Source organism: Dendrobium catenatum, unplaced genomic scaffold (assembly GCF_001605985.2).
Source record: "Dendrobium catenatum unplaced genomic scaffold, ASM160598v2 fragScaff_scaffold_743, whole genome shotgun sequence".
NCBI lineage: Eukaryota > Viridiplantae > Streptophyta > Magnoliopsida > Asparagales > Orchidaceae > Dendrobium > Dendrobium catenatum.
The window spans coordinates 4,946,708-4,973,883 of NW_021319205.1; the positions used below are offsets into that span (position 1 = coordinate 4,946,708).

The 27,176-nt window shown below is 34.3% G+C and overlaps 2 protein-coding genes across 4 annotated transcripts in view; one reads left to right on the top strand and one right to left on the bottom strand.

Moving 5' to 3' along the window:
* Nucleotides 1-12,275, top strand: part of LOC110093280 (ABC transporter C family member 2) — a 77,214-nt gene extending 64,939 nt beyond the window's left edge. The window contains exons 24-29 of the mRNA XM_020818118.2: nt 58-811; nt 1,765-1,886; nt 7,160-7,405; nt 10,283-10,384; nt 10,873-11,182; nt 11,830-12,275. Coding sequence (XP_020673777.2) covers nt 58-811; nt 1,765-1,886; nt 7,160-7,405; nt 10,283-10,384; nt 10,873-11,182; nt 11,830-11,927 — 1,632 coding nt within the window. The 3' untranslated portion in view covers nt 11,928-12,275. The remainder of the gene's footprint in view (nt 1-57; nt 812-1,764; nt 1,887-7,159; nt 7,406-10,282; nt 10,385-10,872; nt 11,183-11,829) is intronic.
* Nucleotides 12,276-16,315: 4,040 nt separating this feature from the next.
* On the bottom strand, nt 16,316-26,723 carry LOC110093267 (nitrate regulatory gene2 protein). 3 transcript variants are annotated; one of them, XM_020818103.2, is made up of 8 exons: nt 26,359-26,723; nt 25,876-26,269; nt 25,401-25,743; nt 24,365-24,537; nt 20,471-20,694; nt 19,809-20,139; nt 16,749-17,154; nt 16,316-16,669 (listed from the first exon to the last, which is right to left on the bottom strand). In XM_020818103.2, the coding sequence occupies exons 2-7, from the start codon at nt 26,254-26,256 to the stop codon at nt 16,771-16,773; spliced, it is 1,836 nt and encodes a 611-aa protein (XP_020673762.1). In that variant the 5' UTR covers nt 26,257-26,269; nt 26,359-26,723; the 3' UTR covers nt 16,316-16,669; nt 16,749-16,770. The 3 variants fall into 3 exon arrangements, with proteins under 3 accessions (XP_020673762.1, XP_020673761.1, XP_020673758.1); XM_020818102.2 differs by having other exon boundaries at nt 25,473-26,269; XM_020818099.2 differs by having other exon boundaries at nt 25,401-26,269.
* Nucleotides 26,724-27,176: the final 453 nt, after the last annotated feature.

Sequence of the window (27,176 nt, forward strand, 5' to 3'; positions counted from 1 at the left end):
TTATGAAATCGCATGATTGTTGATTTTCTTTTTCTATGTTCTTCTTATTGTTCTTAGAGCACTGCCCGTGAAGTGAAGCGCCTGGATTCCATAACTAGGTCCCCTGTTTATGCCCAATTTGGGGAAGCACTGAATGGACTTTCAACCATACGTGCGTACAAAGCATATGATAGAATGGCTCGTATTAATGGGAAATCCATGGACAATAACGTTAGATACACACTTGTGAATATGAGCGCCAACCGTTGGCTTGCTATACGGTTAGAAACCCTGGGAGGGATTATGATCTGGTTTACTGCATCCTTTGCGGTAATGCAAAACCAGCGTGCTGAAAACCAAAAGGCATTTGCGTCAACAATGGGACTTCTTCTTTCTTATGCTTTAAATATTACAAGCCTATTGACAGCTGTTCTGCGACTTGCGAGTCTTGCTGAGAACAGCTTAAATGCTGTGGAGCGAGTTGGAAATTATATAGAACTACCTTCTGAGGCTCCTCCTGTTATCGAAAGCAACAGACCACCTCCTGGTTGGCCTTCTTCAGGAACAATTGATTTCCAGGATGTTGTTCTTAGATATAGGCCTGAACTTCCTGTTCTACATGGCATATCCTTCAGAATTGCAGCAAGTGAGAAAATTGGAATAGTTGGCCGTACTGGGGCTGGAAAGTCTAGTATGATCAATGCGTTATTTCGGATGGTGGAATTGGAGAGAGGGAAAATTCTTATTGATGATTGTGATGTTTCCAAATTTGGTCTTTGGGATTTACGCAATGTTCTGGGAATAATCCCGCAATCTCCAGTTTTGTTTTCAGGTATGTTCTATGCTATTGTATTTGGCTTAAAAGTTGACTTTTGATATATGATATATGATGATATTATCATTCAAATTGTTTAATGATCGCTTTTGATCGTGACCCATCTTCAATCCGTTCATTATAATTTTTCCAGCATGGGCTTTAATTATGGAAAACTTTTTATCTCCTGTCATATGATCTAATGTTCCCGTGTCTATCTTCTAAGCAATAGTTTTTTTTTTGGTGGGCGCTCGAGTACTCAAGAATTCATCTTTTTGAGCCAGCCAATATATTCTGGTGATGGTTTTGAAATAAGCTTTTGCTGGGAGAATGGTTGGTTGTCTTTGATTTACAGTTCATATGGTTGTAAGGGGATGGAGAGAGCTACTGCATTTTGTATATGTTGATGGTTCTCTTTGGAATTTCTTTAGTTGAATGGTATTTCATCATAGATTTTCATGTTTTTTATATGAATTTTTCATGGGGGTTGATTTCGAGCATTGAAATTGCTAACTTCTTGTCTATTAGCTTCTTCTGATAGTTTTCTTCTTTTTAGGAGACCAACTCACATATGTTTTCATCATTTTTGTTAGACAAAGACTAGCTTTCAAGGTTGTTGGAGGACCCGTTGGGCTAGAGAAGAATTTCCACATTAAGTACCCCTCGACTTCAATGTTGTCTGAAAAAATTTGAATGAGAAGAGAGGAGAATAGAAAATGGGAGATTATATGATTGAATTTTCTGCTCATATTTTGTATAAAAGTAAGATGAAAAGATGTACACAAATAAGTAAAAAAGCAACTATCAAGAAAAGAAATAAATTTGCACCCACCCTTGCAAAAAGTAATTTCCGTTCCTTTATTTTTCAGTAACTGTTGGTGCTTGGATGTATTTTATATGCTTTTATGCTTCAGTTTTTCAACGAAACTGTTTATGTGAAAACGGTTGGTTGATCCATCACTTCCATTCAGGAACTGTTCGGTTTAATCTGGATCCCTTCAATGAGCATAACGATGCTGATCTTTGGGAAGCTTTAGAGAGAGCACATCTGAAAGATGTTATTCGTCGGAACTCTTTAGGGCTTGATGCTGAGGTCTGCTTTCTTTCTCTTGCTCATGTTTTGCATGGAGACTAGCATACTGCACTGTGCATTGTCATGCAATGAAACATCAGTATAATATTGTGAATAAGAAATAGGAGCACAACTCGCATTCCAACAATTTTAATTAAAAGTTAGTTGAAGAACATAATATTTTAACATCTATTATTGTCTATTTTTATGATTTTAGGAGTGCATTTATAATTCTATTAGATAAAAAATATTTATTGTAATATGTTCTTAAATAAGTGAAGGAAATATCTAATATGTGCATGCTCAAATGTTTGCCTTTTCTTTTCACAGTCAATATAAGATAAAATACTTTCCCGTTATTGTTTTTACTCCAAAAATATTGATTGTAATATGATGTAGTAAGTATTGGAAATATCTAATATTTGCATTCTTAAATGTTCTCCTTGCTTTTTTCACAATCAATATAAGGTAAAATAATTGCCTGCAATTGTTTTTGCTCAACCAAAGCTTGTATGTTTTTTATTTATATAATTATAAATCCCCAAAGTTGTCTCATAATTTTGTTTATGGCTCACAATTGTGATGAATTCTAACTAGTTGCTTATTCTACATTTTTTTTTCTTGTGGATAATATCAGCCTCATTGTTTTTGTTAATTTATTTTCAGATAAAACCAGCCACTACGCATTACTATAACTACTAAGCAAAGTATGATTTGCATAAAACTTATAATATCCCTCACAAGTGCATACCAACCTTAAATATTTGAAAGAAGAATGATTGTTAAAGTGAAACTAAATGTACAGTCCAATTTATTTTTGTTTTTTATCTCAATAACATGAGTTTTGAAAAAGATAAAATGGTTTAAAAATAGGAAGACCAAAAATTGATAAATTAAGAATTAATTTATTGAATTATCCTATTGGTATAGCTCGCAAAATTAATCTAATCAAGTATAGATTTTCATAGTTATTTTTAGATTTGAAAAACATTCAAAATCTAATTTTAGAGCTCTGAAAATTATTTTGTATCCATCCACACTTTGATTCTAACAAGGCAGTGTGGTTAAATGAGATGATTCCAATTGCGACCAAAATTATGTGACATCGATTATGTTTACACCCCATCTACTCTCTCACAAACGAGAAACTATTCCGTGCTGAGTCCGAACGGGAAGACCCGTCCGGACTGTGACTGTACACACCGTGTGCAAGTAGTGTGTACAAAAATTTGATGCATATTGTATACACATGTTAGGGCGATTCTTCCCGTCTGGATTCCGTTCAGAATAATTTCTCCTCACACACAGATAGAGGAAGTCGAATGAAGACCCTGAGCCCGACTCCTTCCCTTGCATCTCCGTCATCCGTAGTCTAGCTTGCATCTCCGTCCCGCACGCGGAAGCCCATCCACGACCCCAGCCTGCGCCGCCCATGAGCACTTTGACTCACACACAAGCTTGCTCGTCCGCGAGTTTGTCTCCGCCTCCCGTGCCCAGTCGCAAGCACTACTCCCGCACGATCTACCTCTCACTTCCATGCATGAATTCAACTCCCGCACCCACGCGACTAACACCGTCCAGCTCACTTCCACGCTTATTTGTTCGATCTCAACGTCGAATTCTTAGTCGACCGTTATTCCATTTCTATCCCGTTCTGAATGTCACAACACGACCTGGCTAGCCCGAATTAACGAGACGGGAACAGACTGTTCCCCTTCCCGAAGCTAAAATTAATTGAACCAACAATGAGCTTATAAAGCCCAACAAGTCACCTGGGCCTACCAAAGCAATCAATGCAAGACAATAGAATTAATATGATATGTATCAATCAATTAATATGATATGTACAAAATTTATATGAATCTAGTAGTAAATCAATGAACAATATAAATCAAAATGATTGGTAAACGATAAAGTGTCAGAATTCATATGTCGCTGAAATCTATAGGAAATCTATGAATCTATAACATAGATGCATATGTTGATGTTATATTCAATTTTTTATATTATCATTCATAACAATAAATCTATACGGTGAAATCATAAAATATTTAAAACAAAATGATCATAATAATCATATCTACATATCAGAAGTTATGCGCTGAAAATTATTTGTATTAGGAGAAAATATCATTTTATCAATTTGCGAGAGATAAAATCCAAGAAAATGAACTAATTGAAAACAGAGGTAGAAATCAGGTTACCTACCTACAATTAAAAGAAATCTCCAAACATAAGCGATGGACAAAAATGCCCCAATCAACATTCTCTCTCATCCTCTCTCCCCCTTTCCCTCTTCCTTCGCCGGCAAGTAGCTGGAATAGAGGGTATGGATGGGGTGGTATTGATAAGGTGTTGAAATTTATATAATAAAAAATATTTTCCAGTGCCCAACGCCACAACATTAGATGCAGAATCTAGAAGTATCATAGAATAGAGAGCTCAACGTCACTGCGCCGAATCCAGTGCCCCAGCAGAATCTAGATGGAGGTGTTGAGAGGATGAATGATTGAGCAGCTCCATTTTTTGAAAGTTTGCATCACTCTTAAGAAAAAGGTTTCAACTCCTATTTATATATAGAAAGGGTAATTTGGTCCAAAAAAAATTTTGTATATATTTCTCCAATAACACAATCCAAGGATATATTTAGTCAATTACAACTATTATGAGGCATATAGAGTTAAATTTCTCATTCTATTTTTGAACACTTCAATTCCATCTAACATTATTACATGCTAGGACATTCACAGCAGTAGAGAGATAAAGAGTTTATTGTCTTACTATTTATATGAATATCCAATATACACATATACGAGAAGAATGCAATAATTGTGTAGGCATGAAAGTTTGGAAAAATGAAAAACTATGATGCCTGACTTGGTTAAAATGATTCCATTAATATTTTTCATCGGTTACAAATATGTCCCCCTTGGGGAATGCATTGATTCAATATAGTAAACAAACAATAAATCATTTTTTCTGTCATTGGATTTGTCTCATCGAGTCGTTCAGTTCGATTATAAGTTTGCTAAAATCGGTGCTCAAATGGTCCTGAATTTAATTTTAAAAGTTTCCAATTCAATTATGTATTGTGATTCCCAATCAAGGAGATTTTTTTATGCCATTGTCATCTGAATGCAATCCCCTTACCACCGTTATTCAGCTACGGTCACCTGACCATGTCCCCTGAGTACAATCCTGCAACCTTCATCGCCTGACTACGATTCCTCAAGCTCTATCTCCTGACTACAGTCCTTCAACCTCCGTCACTAAACTACAACCCTTCGACTTTTGTCACTTGACTACGGTTCTATGACTACCCTTGGCCAACTCTAGTCCTCGAACATCTATTACCTGACTATGACCTTTCGACTACCGTCATCCAACTACAGTCTTATAACCACCATTGCCCGACTATGATTCTCCAACCTCGATCACCTAACTACGGACATTTGACAACCGTTGTCAAACTACAGTCTTCCAAAAACTATCGCCCGACTATGGACCTCTTAACTCTGTAGCAGAACTCCAACCATCATCGTATTACTATGATCTTTTACCACGATCGCCTAACTGTAGTCCTTTGACCACTGGCATCTGACCACCGCCACCCATCTATGGGACCTCCATCGCCCACTTATGGTCTTCTAACCAACATCGTTCAATTATGGTTCTTTGTCCTACTATCTTCTAACCATTGTCTATTGGCTACTTCGAAGCCTACTAACTTCATCATCTATCATCGATGATAAAATCAAGGCATGCCATCATTTATAAGATAGATGCATTCCATCAGCACCAACTTTGACTTCTAACATTAGCACTTGGTTTTATGTTGAACTTCTTTATCTGTGGTCTCCTCTCCTCAATTGAGTGCGCTCAAACAAATTAGTAAATGATCTTTTAAGGATACCTCTCATGTCACAAGGCTTTTCCAACTTCAACCATATAAATATGTTTTATATATTTTATGTTTACTACGTTGAATCAATACCTTTCTCTAAGGAAGAGCATCATTTGTAATCGATGACAAACACTAATGGAATCATTTTAAATGGGTTAGGCAGGTGCCTCTTGTAATTCTTGCACTACTTTCTTATATCTATATGTGTTGAATCTTCATACAAATGCTACGAGAACAAACTCTCTATCTCTCTATAACTATGAATGTTTTAGCATGCATCAAGCCTTATGTAAATTGATTTCATCATCAATGTAAACATGTAGCTTGCATTTTTGCCACATAGTATTCTATTGAACAAATACTTTAAATGATGTTTTTCCATTGCTATTATCTTGAACAATTTGCTTTTAACTCTGTTGAAAGAAAGTTTAGATAAAGCTCTCCCTTGCCATTATTTTGTCACTAGGCGTTTTAGAGAAGTGGCACTTGCTGCTTAAAAGATTTCCCTTAGGTGCTTAAAGAAATTAGGCATAATGCTTATCAAGTCAGATAAACCTTGCATAAAAATGATTTTTTAAGGATAAATTTGAATAAGATCAAATTTTCAACACCTTTAACTTATATTATATATAGAGGGATGAATAAAAGGTGTGTGATAAAGCTTTTTTTTTGTTTGTTTGCTTTATTGCAATTAGTTTCTTTTTATTTTCCTTTGTACTTTTCTGATAAAAAGAACTTGCACTAACTGCAGTCCTTTGACCACTGGCATCCGACTACCCTCCTTGCCTATGGTCCCCCGACCTCTAACACCCGGCTATAGTCCGCAGACCACCTCTCTATTTGTTGTTAAGTGGGATTGGATCCAAAATTTTTGGTAACACCTCTCTATTTATTTATCAACTAAGTTAGCTATCATCTAGTCTTTTTGTTTCCTTTAAACAGCACTTCTGGCATCCATTCATTTCCATGGCAAATCTGCTAGGAAATTATTCCATTTAAATATTCAGCAAATGCAGAATTTAATATTGGAATATATATAATATATATGTATTTATGTATATGTATGTATGTATGTATATGTATATGTATATAAATTATTACTTTGCCCTTCTAGTTTGTTGCTTAACCCAAGCAAGTGACTGATGTGACTCCCTTGAATATGGCAATATGGCATTAATCGATTGCTTATGTTATGAGCCTCTTCTCATTTTTTGGCTATTGGGTTATATGGATTGAACAGAAAAGTTCTGTGATGATGGGATCCTCATACTTGATGAAAGCAACTTTCAGTAGAGCATCTTACTTATCATATTTGGTTTTTTTTTAAGGTTTCTGAGGAAAACAACTTTCAGTAGAGCATCTTACTTATCATATTTGGTTTTTTTTTTAGGTTTCTGAGGCAGGGGAAAACTTTAGTGTTGGACAAAGGCAACTTTTAAGTCTTGCCCGTGCACTACTACGAAGATCCAAAATTCTTGTTCTTGATGAAGCAACAGCAGCTGTTGATGTCAGAACTGATGCCCTTATTCAGAAAACAATTAGAGAAGAGTTCAAGTCTTGCACAATGCTAATCATAGCCCACCGCTTGAATACTATAATCGATTGTGATAGGATCCTACTTCTCCATTCTGGCAAGGTACCTTTCCTTTATGATGAAAACAGGGAAGTTAACCATCCCTTCACAGTTTAGTTTGCATGTTTAATTATCTAAATTCCATTTCTGCATTTAAGATTTTAAACTACTTCAACCTTGTTCCAATACCTGATTTATGAGATCTCTTTACAATTTAGTTTCCAGTTTTAACTCTACACTTTAAGTTGGTTAAATTAGCTACAACCTTGCACCAAAACCAAAGGCAGTGCTACCTGATTAGTGAGGGCTCATTCCGTTATGTTTTCATTGATGCAGTTTATTGTGTACAGTTTGCGATAGGAAACAATGTAGAGATTATTAGAAAAGTTTGGAGCCTTCACTCCTTAAATAATACAAAAGTGTGCTTCATGTTTCATTTTCTCAATTAAGACCTCCTTGTAAATTTGAAATTGTTAATAGAGAACCTTAGGCTGTATTTTATTATATTCCATGAGAAGCATTACATCTAAACAAACTAATGTTAACGAACTCTCTTCTGTATGATGAGGTTTGCAATTCTTTTGAATCATTGAGGTACACAATTAAAATGGATAAAGAAATTTTATCATCGTCATGTTTAGCTGAGTAAGTTTCAGCTACAAGAGTATGATGCCACATGAAATATTTTATACCTCTCCACAGTTTTCTTGAAGATTATTGTGAAATCACCACTCAGATGATATATTTTATTATTTACAAGGAAAAAAATTATTTTACATCCACGTACCTTCTTCTTTACATGGACTGTTTTTAGCTAAGACAGCTTTGTGACAACCTACGATGCCTCTTGCCAGTAACGTAGAGTATCACAAAATTGTACATAACATTCATTTTCCATAATTAATATTTCACATCAATTGCATACTTGAATAAAAACATCCACCAACAATTTCAAATACTGAATAAACGAAAACATCAAATAACTCCAACCACAACACAAATACTTACAGAACCACTAAGAAATTCATAATGTTTCATCACATTAGACAATTTACATACCTCATTGTAAGACATTACAAACACTTTTAAACGGAAAAACTAAACATTCCAACACTTGTCCAATCAGTATCAACTTTCTCTTTGTTTTTCTCTGTAATAATAGCCAATATAAAAACTGGTGAGTTATAAGGCTCATAAAGTTATGCAAATTAAATAATTGTTTAAATGCAACATTATAAAAAATCACAACATTGAAATTATTATTAAATAAACTTGCCATTACTTACAAAACATCATAAAATCTTATTTAGGATTAATCTATAATTCATTTGAAATATATAAAGAATATCAAAATTAGTCTTCTAAAGAATTGGCTAAACTTTCATAAGAATGTTCTGGTATTATCGTCATTGAACTACATAGAGGTCCCTTTTGCCTCTTTTTAGGTCCCTTTTGCCTCACCTGCTATGCAGGTGAATGTAAATTAAAATTTGCATAACTTACTTTTCTTACGAGCTATCTCCTCCAATTCTCCAATTCTTAATCTTCTGCATTGGTAAGTCACCTACAATCACTTCTTTAACTATAAATTTCATAATCTATTACTCAAATAAATTGTATAAAATCAACTTTATATTTAACATAATAATTTATCTCAAAACATCCCTTTTGCATATACCTAATGAATCCTAAAATGCAATTTGGTATAATTGCTTTAGAAATTTTTATCACGTTTTTGGAAATCTAAAAGACAACTATGAATGTACCAAAATGCTTACCTCTTTCTTTTTCCTTCCCTAATCTTCCTGTTCTTCTCCTTCTTCGTTTACTCTGCTATTTAATCCACAGAGTAGCCTTTTTACTCACAACAAAACTTGCTTCAATTTATACCAAATCTCTTCACACGGCAAAGTCCTGCTTTGCATCTATGCCGAATTCTTTCACAGTTCTAGCACTATACCGATCTTTGCTTCACTGCCCTGTAACCCTCTCTTCACAACACAGCACTGTGCCGATACTTCTCCTGCAGAATGCCGGATCCGATTTTGCTGTGTGCCGCACTCCTCTCTAATGCACTATGCCGAACTCTATAGTGTCTCCACTGTACTGTGTCGTGCCTTGATTGTTTGCTTGCTGAAATCTTGGGCCTCGTTTGGTAACAGAAAGAGTTTTGGTGAGAAACGGTGGTTCCAAAACTATGTCGCGGCGCTTTGAAAAGCGTGCGAAGCCTAAAACGACGTTTTCGGGTTTTACATTGAAGAACACAATTTTGTAAAAGGTATACATACAAACAACAACCGACATCTTTTTTCACGTTTCAGAACGAAAACGCCGCGAATTACGCCCAACCAAACCTAGCCTTTATCAGATAAGGGAAGTTATGAGAGGCCCACACAAAAAGATGGTTTATCAAACTCTTTACAGCCAAAAGTTGCACCTATTCATAATCAATTAAATATTTAATTAAATTGTATTTATTACTTAAAATAAATATTAATAATTACTAAACAGTAATTCAACTATTAATATTAATTTAATAGTGTAAGTTCACAGTTACCTTTTTAGAATAAATTTAAAGATAAAATTTTGGGTCTTACAAGCTCTTGGTTTCTGTTCGTCATGATACTCTGATGAAAAGGTGCTAATGATTGCCCGTTTACAAATTGATTTAAACTTATTGACATGGTAAAGCAAAAGAATATGTTTGCTGCAGCATTTTAATAATAGTTGAGCAATTTATAGTTTTCAGGTGGATTAGTTCTACGGTCGAGATTCATGAAATAAATATTTCTCCTTTTCATTCTGTTTAGGTAATTTAACCATGATAATATTTTTGTTAGTCCTTTATTGGCATGCTCTTCCAGCACCAACAATTTTTAATGACAACAACACTATTCATAAGTTATTGGCAAGTCATATAATCTACCTTTTTCAATGAAGGTCTTAGAATTCGATACGCCGGAGGATCTTTTATCAAACGAAGAAAGTGCTTTCTCCAAAATGGTCCAGAGTACTGGAGCAGCCAATGCTCAATACTTGCGGGTAATCATGGATTAATCCCAGTCTTTTACTTCATGACATTATTTACGCTCTATTTGAATTGAAGGAAAATGAGGAAAGGAAACGAAATCCAAACAATTTTTTAGTTGATTATGATCCAATAACCATTGATTTAAGCCTTTAAAAAAAAATTCATTTCATTCCCTTCACTTCAAGTCAAATAAGATTTCGTTTGGGACAGCTTTCTTACTGCTTCTTAAAGCTGCTTAATTTTTATATTAAAAAGCTACTTTAAGAAGTAGTAAAAAAGCCGTCCCAACGAAGCCTAAATTCTTGATGAACTTCATTTTCTTCTGCTCATCATCTGTCAGAAGGCATTTATTTTTCAGACAGTAGCTTGCTTACCCTTTTTTTTTTAATCTTGCTTACCTTTATGAACAATGCTTTCATCTCTCTTTAGGTCATTGATTTTTACACTTATTGATTTATATTTAAATCCATATATCTTCTGTTCTCTTAAAAATATATAGAGTTTGGTTTCTGCCAAGTCCAACATGGAAGAGATCAGAAGGCAGGATGGTCAAAGGAAATGGCTTGCCTCTTCTCGCTGGGCAGTTGCTGCTCAATTAGCACTTGCTGTCAGCCTCACATCTTCACACAATGATCTCAAATCTCTTGAAGTCGTGGATGAGAATAACATTCTCAAGAAAACTAAGGATGCAGTCATCACTCTTCAGAGTGTTCTAGAAGGAAAGCATGATGATGAAATTGATTCATCATTGAATCAGTACCAGGTTTCAAAAGAAAGATGGTGGTCTTCTCTCTATAAATTTATTGAAGGTAACCTTCTCTCTCTCTCTCTCTCTCTCTCTCTCTCTCTCTCTCTCTCTCTATATATATATATATATATATATATATATATATAAAATTTAGTTTTCTTTTTAATGAAAGCAAAGAGGCCTCCAGATGACTTGAATAATATTGGATGTGAAATGGGAAGCCTTAGTAGCTTGTCAATGTTTGGTTTGGAGTTCATAAAATCTACTTTTATTAAGATATAGTACCAAAGAATTTGCAGAGTGAATATTGTCAAATTAGTGAAATCTATCGTGCAACGAGCCCGGATCTATTTCTTATTAACATATTCTATCCCTATATAGGATCATCGTGCTTGAATATTTTATTGAATATGAATAGAAGATAGACATTATAATAGAGTGCAACCGAACCTATGTTGCACCAAGTTCAATTATGAGAAAAGATGTGATATACGGATAGCTAGATAGCTGGGGCTTATTTTGCATGCATTCAAAATGCCATTGATCTTATTAACACCATTATATTTTAGCTGAAACATAAATAATTATGGTATTTCACTTTGATTCTCTTTATGACCACAGCATGACAGTATTAAACAAAATTTTCATTATTTTTTTTCTTTATTTTTTCAAATTTAAGCTGTCTAACAGCAGTTGTAATACTTTCAGGCCTAGCAATGATGAGTAGGTTAGCTCGCAGCCGGCTTCAACATCCAAATTTTTCCTTTGAAGACAAATCGCTTGATTGGGACCAAGTGGAAATGTGAAGGGAATAACAGCTCGTCACAAATTTACTAAGTAATGACTCTATAGTTTAAAATATAGATGCTGAGAACATTTTGAGTATTCCCCCCTTCAAGTTATTGGATCTTGGGAATCTTCAGCAACTTCTGCATTTTCAATCTGTAATTGTTTAGATCACCAGATGTATTCAGTGTAGTTTTCTTCTTCTTCAAAATAATTCCTTGTAATTTTGTCTTGCAAATAATCTGTCTGATTTCTCTCTCAATTTGTTTTCTGTTGAGGGAGTGCTATTGTAAGATTAGATTGGCCTATTTATGATGGTTTTTATATGCTTGTATCTTCAAACAAGTAATCATTGATGCACTTACTTATTTAGGCTTCATTTGGGACAAATTTTTTTATTGATTTTTAAAATTATTTTTTAGTATAAAAAATTTTAGTTTAAGAAGTTTTTACATATGACTGTCAAAATCGGGTCACGGGTTAGGTTTGGGTCTAATCGGGAATTGATCCGGCACTATTTGACTCGACACGAATCCATTTTGTTTTTAAAAATGTGGTAGCTTTTTTGACCCGAATCTGACTTGATTTTACGTACGTGTTAAGGTCAACCTAAATTAGATCCAATTTTATAAATGGGTAGGAATTTTGAATCCGACTCATTTCTCAAACAGGTTAACCCTAACTCGAAGTTTTCATGTCGGGTTTGAATCGGATATTCAAGTCCGATCAAATATTGTCACCCTTATTTTTATATTAAAAAGGTGTTTTAAAAAATAGTAAAAAAAATTATCACAAATGAAATCTTAAGCTTATGATAGTTGTATTAATGTTTATTGAATATTAGAAAATATCATATTTTCATATATAACTTATTTTTAAAATTAATTTATATGCTTAAAGTTATTTAGGTAAATAATACAGCAAGTTTCCAAACAATAAAACGTTAATAAATAAATTTATGAGCTACCAACGCAGTTAATAACGGGGTAAAAAGCACAAAATATATCTATTAGAAAAATAACACAAAATATATATATTCAATTTTTTCCTGTGGAGTGGTTTTTCTTGTGGGCCCCAAAAATATTGAAATAGAAAAAAGCGGGAAAAAATATATTATGATCATAAAAAGAGAAAAACAGAACCACCTAATTGAATTAGCAGAGATGAAGATATATTTCTTGAATTGAGTTTTGATAGGCCTACAAAAAATTTAGCACGATGGACAAATCTAAAGCTAATATTTGAATTGAAAATTTCTCAAATTAATTTCAAGATCAATTCAAATCTGGTTTCAATAAACTTATAATTGAATTGAATAATTTAGATCAAATATTTGAATTATATTTAAATTTTTTTTAATAGAAATTGAATGAAAGACCAAATGATCTTCAATTATGAAATATTTATATCAAATTGATTAACTCAATGAAATAAATCTAATGAGATCAATATTATTTGATTTTGTATTTGTGGTATCTCTAAATGTATGTTCCTAAAATACGCGCCCCAGGACCCATGCGGGTTTTGTGATTGCCCTTGACCCTTTTGTGTACCTATGTGTATACAAATTACAATGCATGTGCAGGGACATTTTGATATGTTTGAAAGGTCTTTATGAAAGCCTGTAGAAATTTGCATTTGTGTAGTCCTTTGTATTTTGTTTGTAACAGTATATTAGGTGTAGAACATATATCATACAATAGTTCATAGGAGCTTACATTCACCGCATTCTTTATGCATTTCACTGTGATTTTGGTTCTCACATTACATCCATTACTATTGCGGGTAGATGTATTCATTCGCTGACTAGAATTGACTACAGGATACTGCATTCACTGAATTTTTTTTGCATCTATCCACAGGTGGCATGTGGTGTGTACATATGTACGGCAGATATTCCATTATTGCTAGTAGACGTTCATGCCCATCCATAGTTCTTTTTGTATTCGACTGTGGATAGTGTATGATGATTCATTCATAAACATGGATGCAGTAGAGACTACTTGTGTTTTCTTATAAGGCTATTGTGTTGACCATCATCAACCTCAATTTCATTGCTTCGATGTATTCAATTGTCATCTGCAGATTATTGCCACGTTCACTGTATAACAGTCCAATGTAATAAAAATCAGTGTATTCATTTGCATATTGACATTCACCAATTGATCATAGAACATAATCATATTCATTGAATTCATCAAATTGTCGTGCTCGTAGGATGACTTGTATTTGTTGGTGCTTGTGTTCATAATCAACATGATGATTCTTCAACATTCACATAAAACTTTAGCTTATTGGTTGAAAACAAGTCGTCGTATTCTGTCATTGCTTGTGAATTTCTTTGCCCTCAAAGGTCATAGTGTTTGTTGCATGACATCTATTGCATTCATTATATATTTTATACTTTCTTCACAAGTATATGATCGCACTCATCACTGCCTCCCTGTATACATGCTATAAAGTAGCGGTTGACGCCATCGTTAAGGGACTTTGTACGTTTGTTTGCATGATTGATATAAATGTTGCAATCAATCAATTATTGTTCTTCCATGGTTTGTAATGCATGTTATCACTAATCAACATTGAAGCTTCATTCAGCCTAAGCCCCACTGTTTGTAGGACTCAATGCATTTAATTTCATTTTGATCTTGTGTTTATAACATGTATGCATGATTGTTTGCATGTACATGAGCCATGTTGATTGCTACAAGTCTTCTACTGTCATATGAAGATGACTTAAATCTTGCATGATGAATTGGCTTCTCAATTGAAATGATAATTCCTTAACGCTCATTAAAGACTTTGTATTGTTAAGCATGAGCATACTATTGCATTTCCCTACTCCCTTGCTTGGAAATATGTTGTTACAAGTTATGTTGAAATCCACAAGTCCACTATGCTTATTTCATGTTCAAATTAAGCTGATTGATGTTTGGTTTTAAGTCTCCTATTATTTGTCATTTGAAGCCAAATCAAGTCCAAATGAAGTCCCTTATGGTCCAACTCAAGTCTTTGCTTGAGTTCAATCTATCCAAATTATGTTCAAATTAGGTCCCTTATTTGCATTTGTCCAAGTTCAAGTTCTGTTGCTTGTTCAAATGGTTCAAGTCTTGGCTCTCTTGAATCAAATGAGATTCAAATTCAAGCTCATTTCAATTTCATTTGCAAGTACAGTGCATATGCACTATGTCACAATCAAGTTCAAGTTCCACTTGATGTTGTATTGTTCGAGTTCAAAGTACAAGTTCACTTCATTGTTCAAATTGAGTTAATGCTTTTGTAGTTGTACCTAGTTATAATCTCAACTCATCATTCTTTATCAATTGATTTAAGTTCAAGTCCAAGTACCCAATTTTGCTGAAAAAATCCGGCAACCTCCCGGTGTCTCTCCCGTTTAGGGGGAAAACCAAGAGTCATAGCCTGCCCGCCACATCAAGAAAGACGTGCACGGTCGGTGTTGTGAGACACCGCGGCCGTATTCTTCATCCCCAACCACGCCAAGAAAGACGTGCATGAGTTTTCAGGGGTGCCTATTTGAAAAAGCAATTTTTCCCGCGTACAGTTACTTATATTTTGTCTCACCGTGCTAAGAAAAGCGCACACAGGGATCGTCCGCTTCGTTGTAAGTGTCGCACCAAGTTTCCTCACACCATGCTAAGAAAAGGATGCATGGGTGGTCCCTTGGCGCGCCACGAACATCAAAAACAAGACTTTATGGAGCTTACCTGCCTCGCCACAAGCACTGCGACGACCTTCCTCCCACCGTGCTAAGAAAAGCGTGCATGGGTGGTTACTCGCCACGCAATAAGCGTCAAAACGGATTTTTCAAAATTTGTAAAACTTTCCTTTTTTGCACAAAATAAATCCCCCTTTTTTTTTAACTTCTCTTTCTCTTTTTTTTTTCGAAATATCTCCTCTCTTTTTTTTGTCATCCTCTCACAAACACACACATATATATATAAATATATAGTTAATTATATAACAATAACTAATCATAATAATTAGTAATAATAATATAAATAATAACTAATATTTAAATAGAATAAATCCAAACCTAATATGTAACAAGCTTCCTCTCTCTCTCTCTCTCTCTCTCTCTCTCTCTTTCTCATCTTCTTCAATTATAAAGAAGGGAAAATTTGGTATCTTCAATTCTATAGTGAATTATTATAACTGTGATAAGCACAATGATTTTTTTCCTTATTGGGTTTTACACGGAAAAAAAAAAAATCAGTTTTACAATTTTTCACTCTACTGATACAAATTTTCTAACAAATAACAAGTCTTATCAATCTCATCTTATCTCATAAAACTTCAACATGTATGATCTAAACCTTCAATCTAAAAAGCTGAGAAACACCATCTACTGCCATCAAATTCAATAAAAAACAATACAAAAACGTTAAGAAAGCAGAAAATAGTAGAACATCTTCAAGGTGTTCTGATATACATCATAAAGATCTAGAAATTCATTTAGAATAGACAACTGAAAAATAATAACTCCCGCATACAAAAACTATGTGATTTTACTTATTTTTAACCAAACAATACTTTCATTGAATCAGATGCCAAACCTTCATTGTGAAATTAAGGTTTTATTTGGGACAGCTTTCTTACTGCTTTTTAAAATAGCTATCTAGTACAAATGTTAACATTTTTGTACTCCAAAGCTACTTAGAGAAGCAGTAAAAAATCCATCCCAAAAGAAACCTAAGACAGCAGATGATCCTTCTCATGCAGAAGCTTTGTACCAAAAATCTTTCTGCAACAAAAAAGAACCAACAAACATTACTCAGAAACCTCATCTGGATCAAAATAAGTTTATAAAGAATCTTCATTACCTCAATATAGCAAATCAAATTGCTAAGATTCTGTCGGCGCTTCAGCAGATTGGACGATACCGTCGAGAGCTTGCAAGCATACAATTGAGAAACCCATGAGGGCTTGGAAAACATTTGGCAGGCTAGCGTGGAGATTGTTTAAGGTCATGGCTCTGCTGACACAAATGGAGCTCAAGTACTTGGCTTTCTCTTCCTCTACCCTCTTCTTGAGGGCTTCTAATTTTGTATTATTTGATGATGGTTGGTTATCAGGATCTGTACTTAGTGCGGGGTTGATGGAATTTAGCTCCTTTTCCAACCTGTTTTCGAGTCGCTTTGATTTCTTCTGCTGGCTAAGTTCCACATTTTGCTGCAGAACTATAGAGTGGATGACTGAGACGAGGCTTTTTATTGAATCCGCAGCTACCTGTTTTAACAATAAAAAGAGCTTTAAATCATTCTTGTATGATCGAAAACGTACTAAAAATACTAGCAAGTACAATTGGTTTAGATATTTCCTTTCTATTCAGTGCAAAATTCTTGACCATCTATTCAATAGGGATAAGCGAGATGAAAAACTCTTATCAAAAGTTCTAAAAACAACCCATCTTGGCTTGCATTTTTTGACAGTTCCTTCACTGACAATGAACACCTTCAAAAATATTAGATTTCAATTTCTTATTTTTCCATAAACGCACTGATATTATCCCAAGTATTTGGCATAGAATTTATAAATTCATCTCTACCTTCATTCCAGATGTGTTATAAGAGTTCACATATATACCACATATTTCTTATGTATTTATATAACTAATAATTAAACTTTGATATTTACCTATATAGCATTTTAGTATCTTAAATACATCAAAACATATGTATAAAAAGGGGTATTTTATTTTAAAATTTTTTATATTAGTGATATTTTTTACATAATTTAAAAAGTTGGGTATTCTATAAGTAAATATGCAAGTTTAGATGTCAGATGCATATAAATATATAAATATTATAGTATGTATGTAAATCCCCCTTCATTTTACTTATTTAATGACTCTAACCCATATTTCCTTTGATATAACCCCTTTTCCTTGATATTCCTTTCACATTAATCTTATCAACAAATTTAAATATGCATCCTCCGCACTTTGTTATTTATGACCAAATCATCAAGTCTAATATAATCATTTCACTCTATCATTCTCAAACCAATTTCAATGAGCTTGGGATGTTGTTGACACACTCCTATTTATTCTAATTATACCACACTTCCATATTAGCATCGTCATTTTGCCACATGCAATTTTACTGCTAGTAATTTTAATTTTATGCAACACCAAGAATGCACACTATGTAGATTAAAGAGAAAAGATGTCCCAAACGTACATTAAGTTATTAAAGATATGTATAATTGAGTAATAACAAGCACAACAAACAGTTGGGGAGTGATCAACAAATTTCCATCATTATAAAATTACATCTATAACTCTCATGTTGATTAAGAAGCTGTACCAAAAATACACAAAATAAGATACCATCTGCTTGATTTGGCTCAGCTTGTTACCTTCTTTGTGCTACGACAAAATGTTAGATATTACAAGTTACGGACTAGCAATTTTTTCCTTGTTTTACAATTTCAGTTAAAATTTTGCTTTTTGAATGGCAAATTAAGATTGATGATCATAAGGCAACTTTTAGACATTTATTTAAGAAAAAGAAAAAGACAAGTACAACCGAACCAAACAAAGCCTTGTTGATGCTAGACTTTCTAGCTCTTCTTAGAAACTAGAGTGTTGGATAAACATTTCATATTATATTGTTTCCAAATTCACATTTTTAAATTTAACTAAGAACTAAACCTTTACATGCTAAGTCAAAACATCACCCCAAACAATTTAATATGAATAAAATAATTTGAGGTACATATAGTTTCTCATTGGGGTAACAAAGCAGGAAACAAATAACAAAGCACCAAAAATGTCTATGCCTCAATTTCTCTATGGCATAAACTTCGAAATAGTCCTCCGACTATTCATATATGATCAATTTAATCTCAAAATATAACGTTGTTCCACTTTAGTCCCTCAACTATCCAAAATGATTACTTTTGCACTAAATTGGAATCAATTTTATATCAAAATTACAATATGAGAGATCATTTTGGAATTGTCTTGAATAGTCAAAATATTAAATTGCAATAACGTGATACTTTGGACTAATTGGCCACACATGAATAGTTCGGGCACTATTTTGAGGATTTTTTTTATTTCTCGATGCTAAGGAAAAATGATATGCCGGTTCAATGTGAACCGGCCCAGCCGGCCCAAAGGGGGCCGGCTCAGTTTGTGTACAGGAGGCAGACTCCTTCTGCCTCTTCTCATGATTACGCCCAAAGGGGTGGGCCCCACTAGTCCAAACAAATTCAAATTGAAAAGGAGTGGGTGGCTAGGACTTGAGAGGGAAATTAAATTAGGAAAACTTTTGTATTAAAGGGGAGGAGAGGATTAGGGATGATTATGTTTTGATTGATTGGAATTAGGATTTCTTGGTGACTTAGGCTCTAGACTCACTTGTCTAGAGATTTGGGAGAGATGATCCTCCTCTCGAATTGAGGATCTCTTGTATATTTGCTTTGTTATTGTTTCTCTTTGTTTGTTATAAGATTTGATATCGCTTGATTGTTCTTCCACCACGATTCCTTCATTTTCTAGCTATTTTTACCGATTATTGTTAGGTTTGCTTGCGAACTCAAGTAGATCCGATAGGATTACTTGCGAACTCAAGTAATTACTATCACAAAAGCTTCCAAAATAACAGAAGCCATAAAAGTTGTCAGCCCAGCTACAAGATTAGACGAACTACAAATATGAAAAATACTCAATTCCATAATCAATTAAGAGTAAAATTTATCAAAATGCAGTAAAATCATTAACTGATTAGTTAAACACTTAAAAAAAAAAAAAAGTGCCAAGCCTCAACATGAAGAGATGAGTGTTAAAACCAAGCACAAGTTCAAATTTCAACTTGTTATATTGCAAGCTAGCAAATAAAATGAAAATACAGTGCATACGGAGAGAAAGCAGGCACCTTGTCTGGCAATTGACCAAGAGCCATCTGCCATTCTTCACAAAGAGAGTGGATCCCTTTTATGGATTTGGGAGCGTTAGTACAACAGGGCAAGCAATCAGTAAGCCTCACCCATTGATTGAGAACATGGGCATAGGAACGTAGAGATTTGAGAAGATGGCAGAAAGAAGCGTGCCAAGATGCAACCTCATTTTCCAGCTGAACTGTGGCAAAGCGATGGGAATCAGTTGTTGGCTCAGTTCCTGGATGGTTGTCGAGAAGATTTGCCTGCTGAGAAATATGGTTCTGAACCTGGTGGCACTCATACATAATCCTCCACATGCGCAAAAACCTATATGAAGAAAAGAGGACTCAAATGCATGACTGTAAGGAGTTTTGAAAGGCATTAGAAGAGTTGGAGCAAGTAATATAGCAAAACGGGCATGTAATAAGGAACATTTTGGCCAAGCCAAACTGAAGGTTATTAGTTGAAATTTAAAGATCTTAAGAGGAAAGCCATGATTCAGATACTCTAGTAAGCAGCAAGTTGGAGTGATAGCTTAGTGTCCACCAATATAATAATAAAATAGTTATTCAAAAGATTGCATGTATTTATAACAAATTGAACCAATCAAGCTTAAGCTGGATTTGAGGAAGGAGAACAAGTTTATAAGTATATATACCCAAATGTTAACTCCACTAATTGAGGATACAATTCTTCATCCCTTAATTTTGATATGGACAGGCATGTCGCATTAATTGATTCTTGCAGAGAAAGGATTTGAGTCTGCAAAGTTTCAACATCTAATCGTAATTTTTCAGACTTTGTGTAGTCATTCTCAGTTGTCTCCAACTTATCAAGTAATGAGATCATCTTCTTCAGCTGAATTTTGACAAGCTCGTCCTCCTATATGTTACCCACCATAAAACAAGTAAGATAATGATGTGTCACCACTATAAGCAAATTATAAGTTCAAAGATGCAACTATTTAAGGTAAAGATTGACTTATTATCTCAGTAGAAAGCCAAAACTGGCTTCATTTAGCAGCTTTTCACAGACCTTTTGAAGATTCTTACCAGGTTAAGCCAAACTTCATGAAAAATATAATTTAATTAGCATTTTAAGCAATTTTTGTATCAGAAAAAAAAAAAAATATATATATATATATATATATATAAGCTGCATGAAGTTCCTATTTATGACAAATAACATTAAGGAAAAAAAAAAGTGCAATGAGCAATGCGCATCACACCGTATCAAAGTGAAATGCAAGGTTCAAAAAGTGTAGCTATATGAAATTATATTTGCCAACTATTGTGAGTGTTAAAAAGTTACATTGTTCTAGAACACTTCGTTTCAAAACATGCTTCTCTACATTTTAAAGCAAGTCTCTCCCAGATGCATTAAAGCAATGCCCTTGAAGAATAAAGTCGACGAAGCTTAAGATTTCCATTTTGTTTTGAAGCTTTAAAAAGCTTATGCTTCAATGTGTGCAAAGAATAGTCAACCTACCACATTGCTACCTCAAATGACGCTCTTCCAACACCAGATTGAATAAAATCCCTCCTTTCCGATTATTTGTAAGTTCATTTCTCTTAAACACATGCTTATGTGGGCAAGAATTTTTAATCATTCAACTCATAAGTATTTCGGAAACCATTAAAGGTATAAATAATATCTATATATGAATCCTTGTTTATTATATGTCGTACTTTGGTAAAATAATAATTTATCATAAACTATGGTCTCTCCATACACAAAATTAGTTTCATATCATGCTTATCTCTATATAAACTTCTAACTTTTTTTTCTACACATTTAAATGTTTCCTTATTATAACAATTTAAATTAAACCTATAAAAAATGCTTGATTACTGTAAAAACTAATTAAATTGAACTTTATGAGCCTATGCTTCCTGCATGAACCTTATAGCTCGCTTTCCTAAGGTTCAAGTGCTTTACTGGTGCTTACACATTTTTAAATATGGAAAAAAATTAAAATTGTGTAAGTGCTAAACTAAGGTAAAATAAATTTGAGATATTCAAATGATCGTGCAAGAAGATAAAAGGAAGAAAAGAAATTTCACTATATAAAATGCTTCACCTTTAATCAATCAGATCTTAAGATTAGAAATAAAGCAAGTTACATCTTACAAGGAGTGACATCTGCTATACTCAGAGCAGAGCTGTAAAGCATTCTATATGCTTTTTGCAAAACAAAGTGTCAACTTCTTATATTGGAGAGCTTCACTTTTAAGCACAAAACGTAGCACTAATATGAGCTTTTCCAAAAATCTAAATATTATGATCATAAAAATGAAAAATATATTGCGTAAAAACTAAAAAGCTATGAGAATAAATTAAAATTCTAATTTTATTATTCATAAAGCATTAAATATAGTTATGCTTACAAGAGCTTCTTTTCTAAGGTATTCTATTTAGTTTGGCGGCCATGTTGAACGGGCTAGTGGGTCATCGGGAAGGCCGCCATTTTAAGTGACCAAACCATTTAAGGCAACAAAAATTCAATTGGAAGGGTTTATGGCCTACATCCGCTTGACAAGGGGGAGATGAGTTTTCATTGCTCTAATAAGAAGATTGGAGTTCTCACAAATCATTGTCCGGGAGTGCCATTGTTTAAGTGACTTTGAGAACCAACTTGAAGAAAATGGAAATGGTGTAGATTCCTCCCTCACATTGCCCTCCCTCTACACTAATGGGATAATATACTTCACATATGTCATATTTATAGTGAGGAATTGCTACTCGTTTTTAGATCAAAGTTGATGATATTCTCATGGACATTTCGCTCTAACTGGTTGCATCCATTATTCTCTCAGTTGTCACAATATTTGGGCAAACTCGATTTATTGAATGGATTAATGTTGTTAGATTTGTTACTATGTCTTGGTTATCGACATCTGAAACCTTAAAAATTATGCTAAAAGGATGCTAGCCAAGCAAATCAACTGTCCAAATCACCATTGATTGTATGTGTTTGAATAGATTCTTTGGACTAGTTAAGAGGTTCATATCTATGTCCCAACATTTTTTTTAGAGTGAGTAATCACTAGAGCATTAAAAATTTTGAACTTTTAGGAAAGCTACATCAAAGGATAAAATTTGTACAACCTAATAGGCCAAACCAGGTAATATCACAATAAATGAGAGTATGAGTTATAACGTGCAACTTTCTCAATTATGAAGTCCTATTCGATATTTCTAGCAAAAAAATATGGCTTTCATAAAAATTAACTAATAATTGTTTAAAATTTGAAGTTTATGATAGGAAATACTTGTAGATCTCAAGTATTTCCTATCAATCTTCGGAAAACAGCAAGAATTCTTCACAAAAATCCGCACAAAATCACAAAAACCGTAGATAATTTCTATTATTTGATGAAATAGAAACGGAAAATAGTAAGATACAGTTGATCCTCAATTCGAGAGGATGATCGATCTCTCCCAAATCTATAGACGCCGCTAGAGCCCAAAAGAAAACCTAAATCTGATCTCAAATTTCAGCCAAATTCAAGATGCCCTAACCCTAGGAAAACACACTAGTTAATGCATACAAATCAAAAGAAAATCTCTAAACAGTCCTTGCATACAAATTCCCTCCTAAACTCCCAAAAAAATCCTTCCAAATTGGCTCCCGTGGACTTGCGGTTCGCACAGCTCCTACAGGGAGGCGGAAGACCTCCGCCATTTCACACACGGGCTGGTCCCACGTTGATCGGTTGGATCGATCTAATAGTTTATTGCTTCATAATTTTGTCCAATTGTTGCATAGTATTTTGTCTCATATTTTATCAAATAGAAGTGGCAATAGAAAACTTACACTTTAAGACATTATACATCAACTAACTTTGCTCAAGTTGAGTTCCTTTGGTTCAATTGGGGTTCCTTGAAACTCATATTGGCTCATTCTGCCCTATGGATCCCTCCTAATAGGGTTTGAATTATTCCAACACAAGTTAACCAATGTTGACTCTATCAACCAAGCATTGATCGAGTTTGGCCAAAATTGAGCAAGTGAAGATTTTGGACCAGTTGTATAACAAATATTGAGGTTTAACCTGAAATTGTTTCTCCCAAGACACCAACATGAACCTCATCCCAAGACAACAAATCACATTAGTTGCATCATTGTCATAATCACTTAGGAATTTTAGAGGTAGATCAAATGGTAGAAGACTCACTAATAAGATAAACAAATCAAATTTATGTGGGAAGTTAAACAAGGAAATTGGTAGGTAGGTGTTATATAACTAGTATCTATAAAAAATAGATATGCGAAATTGGAACACAACATTTGAAGAAGCACTCAACAAAAATAATTAGAGGGGGATTCATAAAGCAAGCCTAATATAGTTTGGAAAGGTTGAAAATGAGAAGCCATACTGGAATTAATCATATTCCCACATCCAAATATAGAAGAGCTCCAAGCATTAATAGATAACAAATCAAGCTAATTTCAATGTTCCTCCTATGCAAAGGCCATCAAATTTCTTAATCTATTAAATATTAAATCAGCATTTCTAAGAAGTCATGAACTTGGTTTTCCAAAGGTTACCTTAACTTCCTTGTAAAGCTTCTCCTCTTCAGCATAAATCTTTTGAAGTGTGGTGCGATGTTTACCTGCTTTGCATGACTCACAATAACTTTGACCACAAGCACCTCTATTTGAATGAGGAGTTTTAAGAGACCAATTCCAAGACAAAACTTTGGCAGATTTTGAAGTCCTTCCTGAAAATAGAGGAAATATTGAGAAAGATATAGTAACTTCAGCAACTCATTAAAGAGCAGAATAACAAAAAGAGCAGCTTCATTTGAAATAACTTAAGTATGTTGATGCATACAGTAGAACCTCATCAATGTATCAAAGAGTGAATAACTGTGAATAGAGTAGGAATGATAATTTATCAAATTGCCTTGCTTCCATATTAGAAAACACCACAAATGAACAAGGAAGCTTCTTCTATCATATAAATGATTCTACCCTGCATATAATATTAAAAATTTGAAGGTGTACTAATAGGCTCGCAAAATCAGAGGTAGAATTCTTAAAAATAAGAAGGAATCAAAGTTACCATCGAGCTTAATACATTCATGATTCTATGTTATGCGAAAGAATTAAGGGCCAAGACGCCAAGAGAGAACTATCATGATCTTTAAGCCATTCAAATGTGTTTTGGCACTTCAAAACTTGATGCTCACCTAATGCTTTAACAAAAATAGACGAAAATATGAAGATGATCATATGAAACATTTCCTTTCTAGTTTATGTAATGATAATGTACACAAAAAATTGAAATTACTTCAGCATTGGTAATATGCATTATATTGCCATTGCAAAAAAACATTTAAATTCATGATTTGGACAGCCACCCGATAATAATAGCCTTTATAAAAGGTTTAAGAATTTTTTAATCATGATATTCAATATTGCAGTGACAAACCATTACAAAACTAAAGAACAACGTGATTAAAGTCATTGATATGGCGTTAAAATTCACAATAGTGTTGAATAGGCAAGACAGAACTGGTAAGTGGCTCCTAATATTTTTTGCAACACCCTTGCAATGAAGTAGAGATGAAATGTGATTCACCCTTAGTGTTCTTGAAATTGCTTTCAAGATTATGGCCATGACTAGATTCCAAAAGAACTAATAGATCACTACCGCCAGCAGCAGCCTTCAAAAAATAATCATCAATCTCCTTCACAATCCCTGTCAATGTCTTCTTGCTCCTCCATAGCACCACAGCTGCATCAGTTTCTTTAGTGATCCTACTAACCGTTGAAGAGCTGTCATCAGTCAATTCCCTTGAAGGTGACTTATCCTTTGCTAAAATCAAAGCCACATCCGCACCAGAGCCTTCAAATTTCTTCTCCCCTTCCTCGTCTTCAAACTCTGTGATGGTCTCAGCCCACTTCTCTTCTTCCACTACACCCTGCATGCTCATTCCATCAGCCTTCTTCAACATTATTAGCGAGGAAGAATTTGAACCCGATGGAATGCCAAATGGATCCCAGAAATCCCAATCTAAGCTATGAATGGGAAGAGGCGGAGGCATGCAACTCACATTATCATCATCATCAGTATCTATACCAATCGAAGAATCATCATCATCATCATTGCTACTTCTTTCGTCCACCACCATTACCTTCTTACAGGTGTTTTGTTGAGGAGGAGGCGGAGGGGAAGGTGGTAGAGGAGGAGGAGGCGGCGGAGGTGGTGGCGAGGGGGGCAATGCAACACGAGGAGGTGAGTTACCGAAAAACTCGGATTCCGCCTCGGTGAACTGCCGTAGAGTGGCCCCTGTGTTTCTCAATGACTGAAGGTACGCCATGTGAGCAGCTGCGAGCTCGGATCTGCAACTAAGGAGCTGCTTCATAAACCTTTTCCTTTCTCTGCATCTCCACACCGTCTCCTCCTTTTCCACTCTCGAGTGCACACAACCCATTTCCAGTACAAATCTTCAGCATCAAACAAAAATAAACAAATAGATTTGTGTGAACATCATAACATATACCTCATCAAACAAAAGAAATTAGGGCTGGAATACCTAAATGAGAAGAACTTCACCAGAGTTCTTTCGATGTGCCAATCAAAACATTAGCTGGAATGCATATTGACGGACAAAGAAGCTTTTTGTGTTAGAACTTAGAAGGTCGGATTGAAGAGGAATTAGGTGGGAAGGAGTCAAAGGAGAGGCGCCATTGATGTGAAGAAACAACTCTGGAATTCCTTCTAAGAAGCTTTAGAGGTGGAGGCAGAACAGTGGAGAGGAACAGAGGAGGCTTAGTCACAGATTTTGTAAGAAGCTCGCCTGCCAGGCTGTCGCTGGAACTGCGTGCCCTGCTTGAGAGAGAAGGGGAGAGAGAAGGAGAGAGGGGGAGAGATTATGGCCTATGGGCGGGGAGAGAGCAGAGGATGATGGAGAAGATCGTAAAAATAAAAACTATTGAACACTTAGAAAAGATTTAAACTGAAATAGGTTTCAAACTTTTTTTTTAATTTTATTTAATTAATTAGCTATGCTAAATATACATTTTTTATTTTAATTAATTTTTTTAAAAAAATGGTTGAATAAAGGGTTTCTTTTCGAAATTGTGAAAATGTTTTTGGGACATGTAAGAGAAGACATAACGGAAACACACTTTAATAAGGAAGTGGTGGGACCAAAAATTTATTTTTTTTTTCTTTTAGACATAGGATGCGAAATTAGCATATACCTAAAAAGGTTTGAATAACTCCAATTTTTGAGAGATTCGTCTTAAATGATTTGGTCATAAAAATGATAGCCTTCTGATTAGATTTGACTTATATTAACAAAGATAAAAATATATCTAAAAATTTGATTATAAAATATTAGAAATGAGA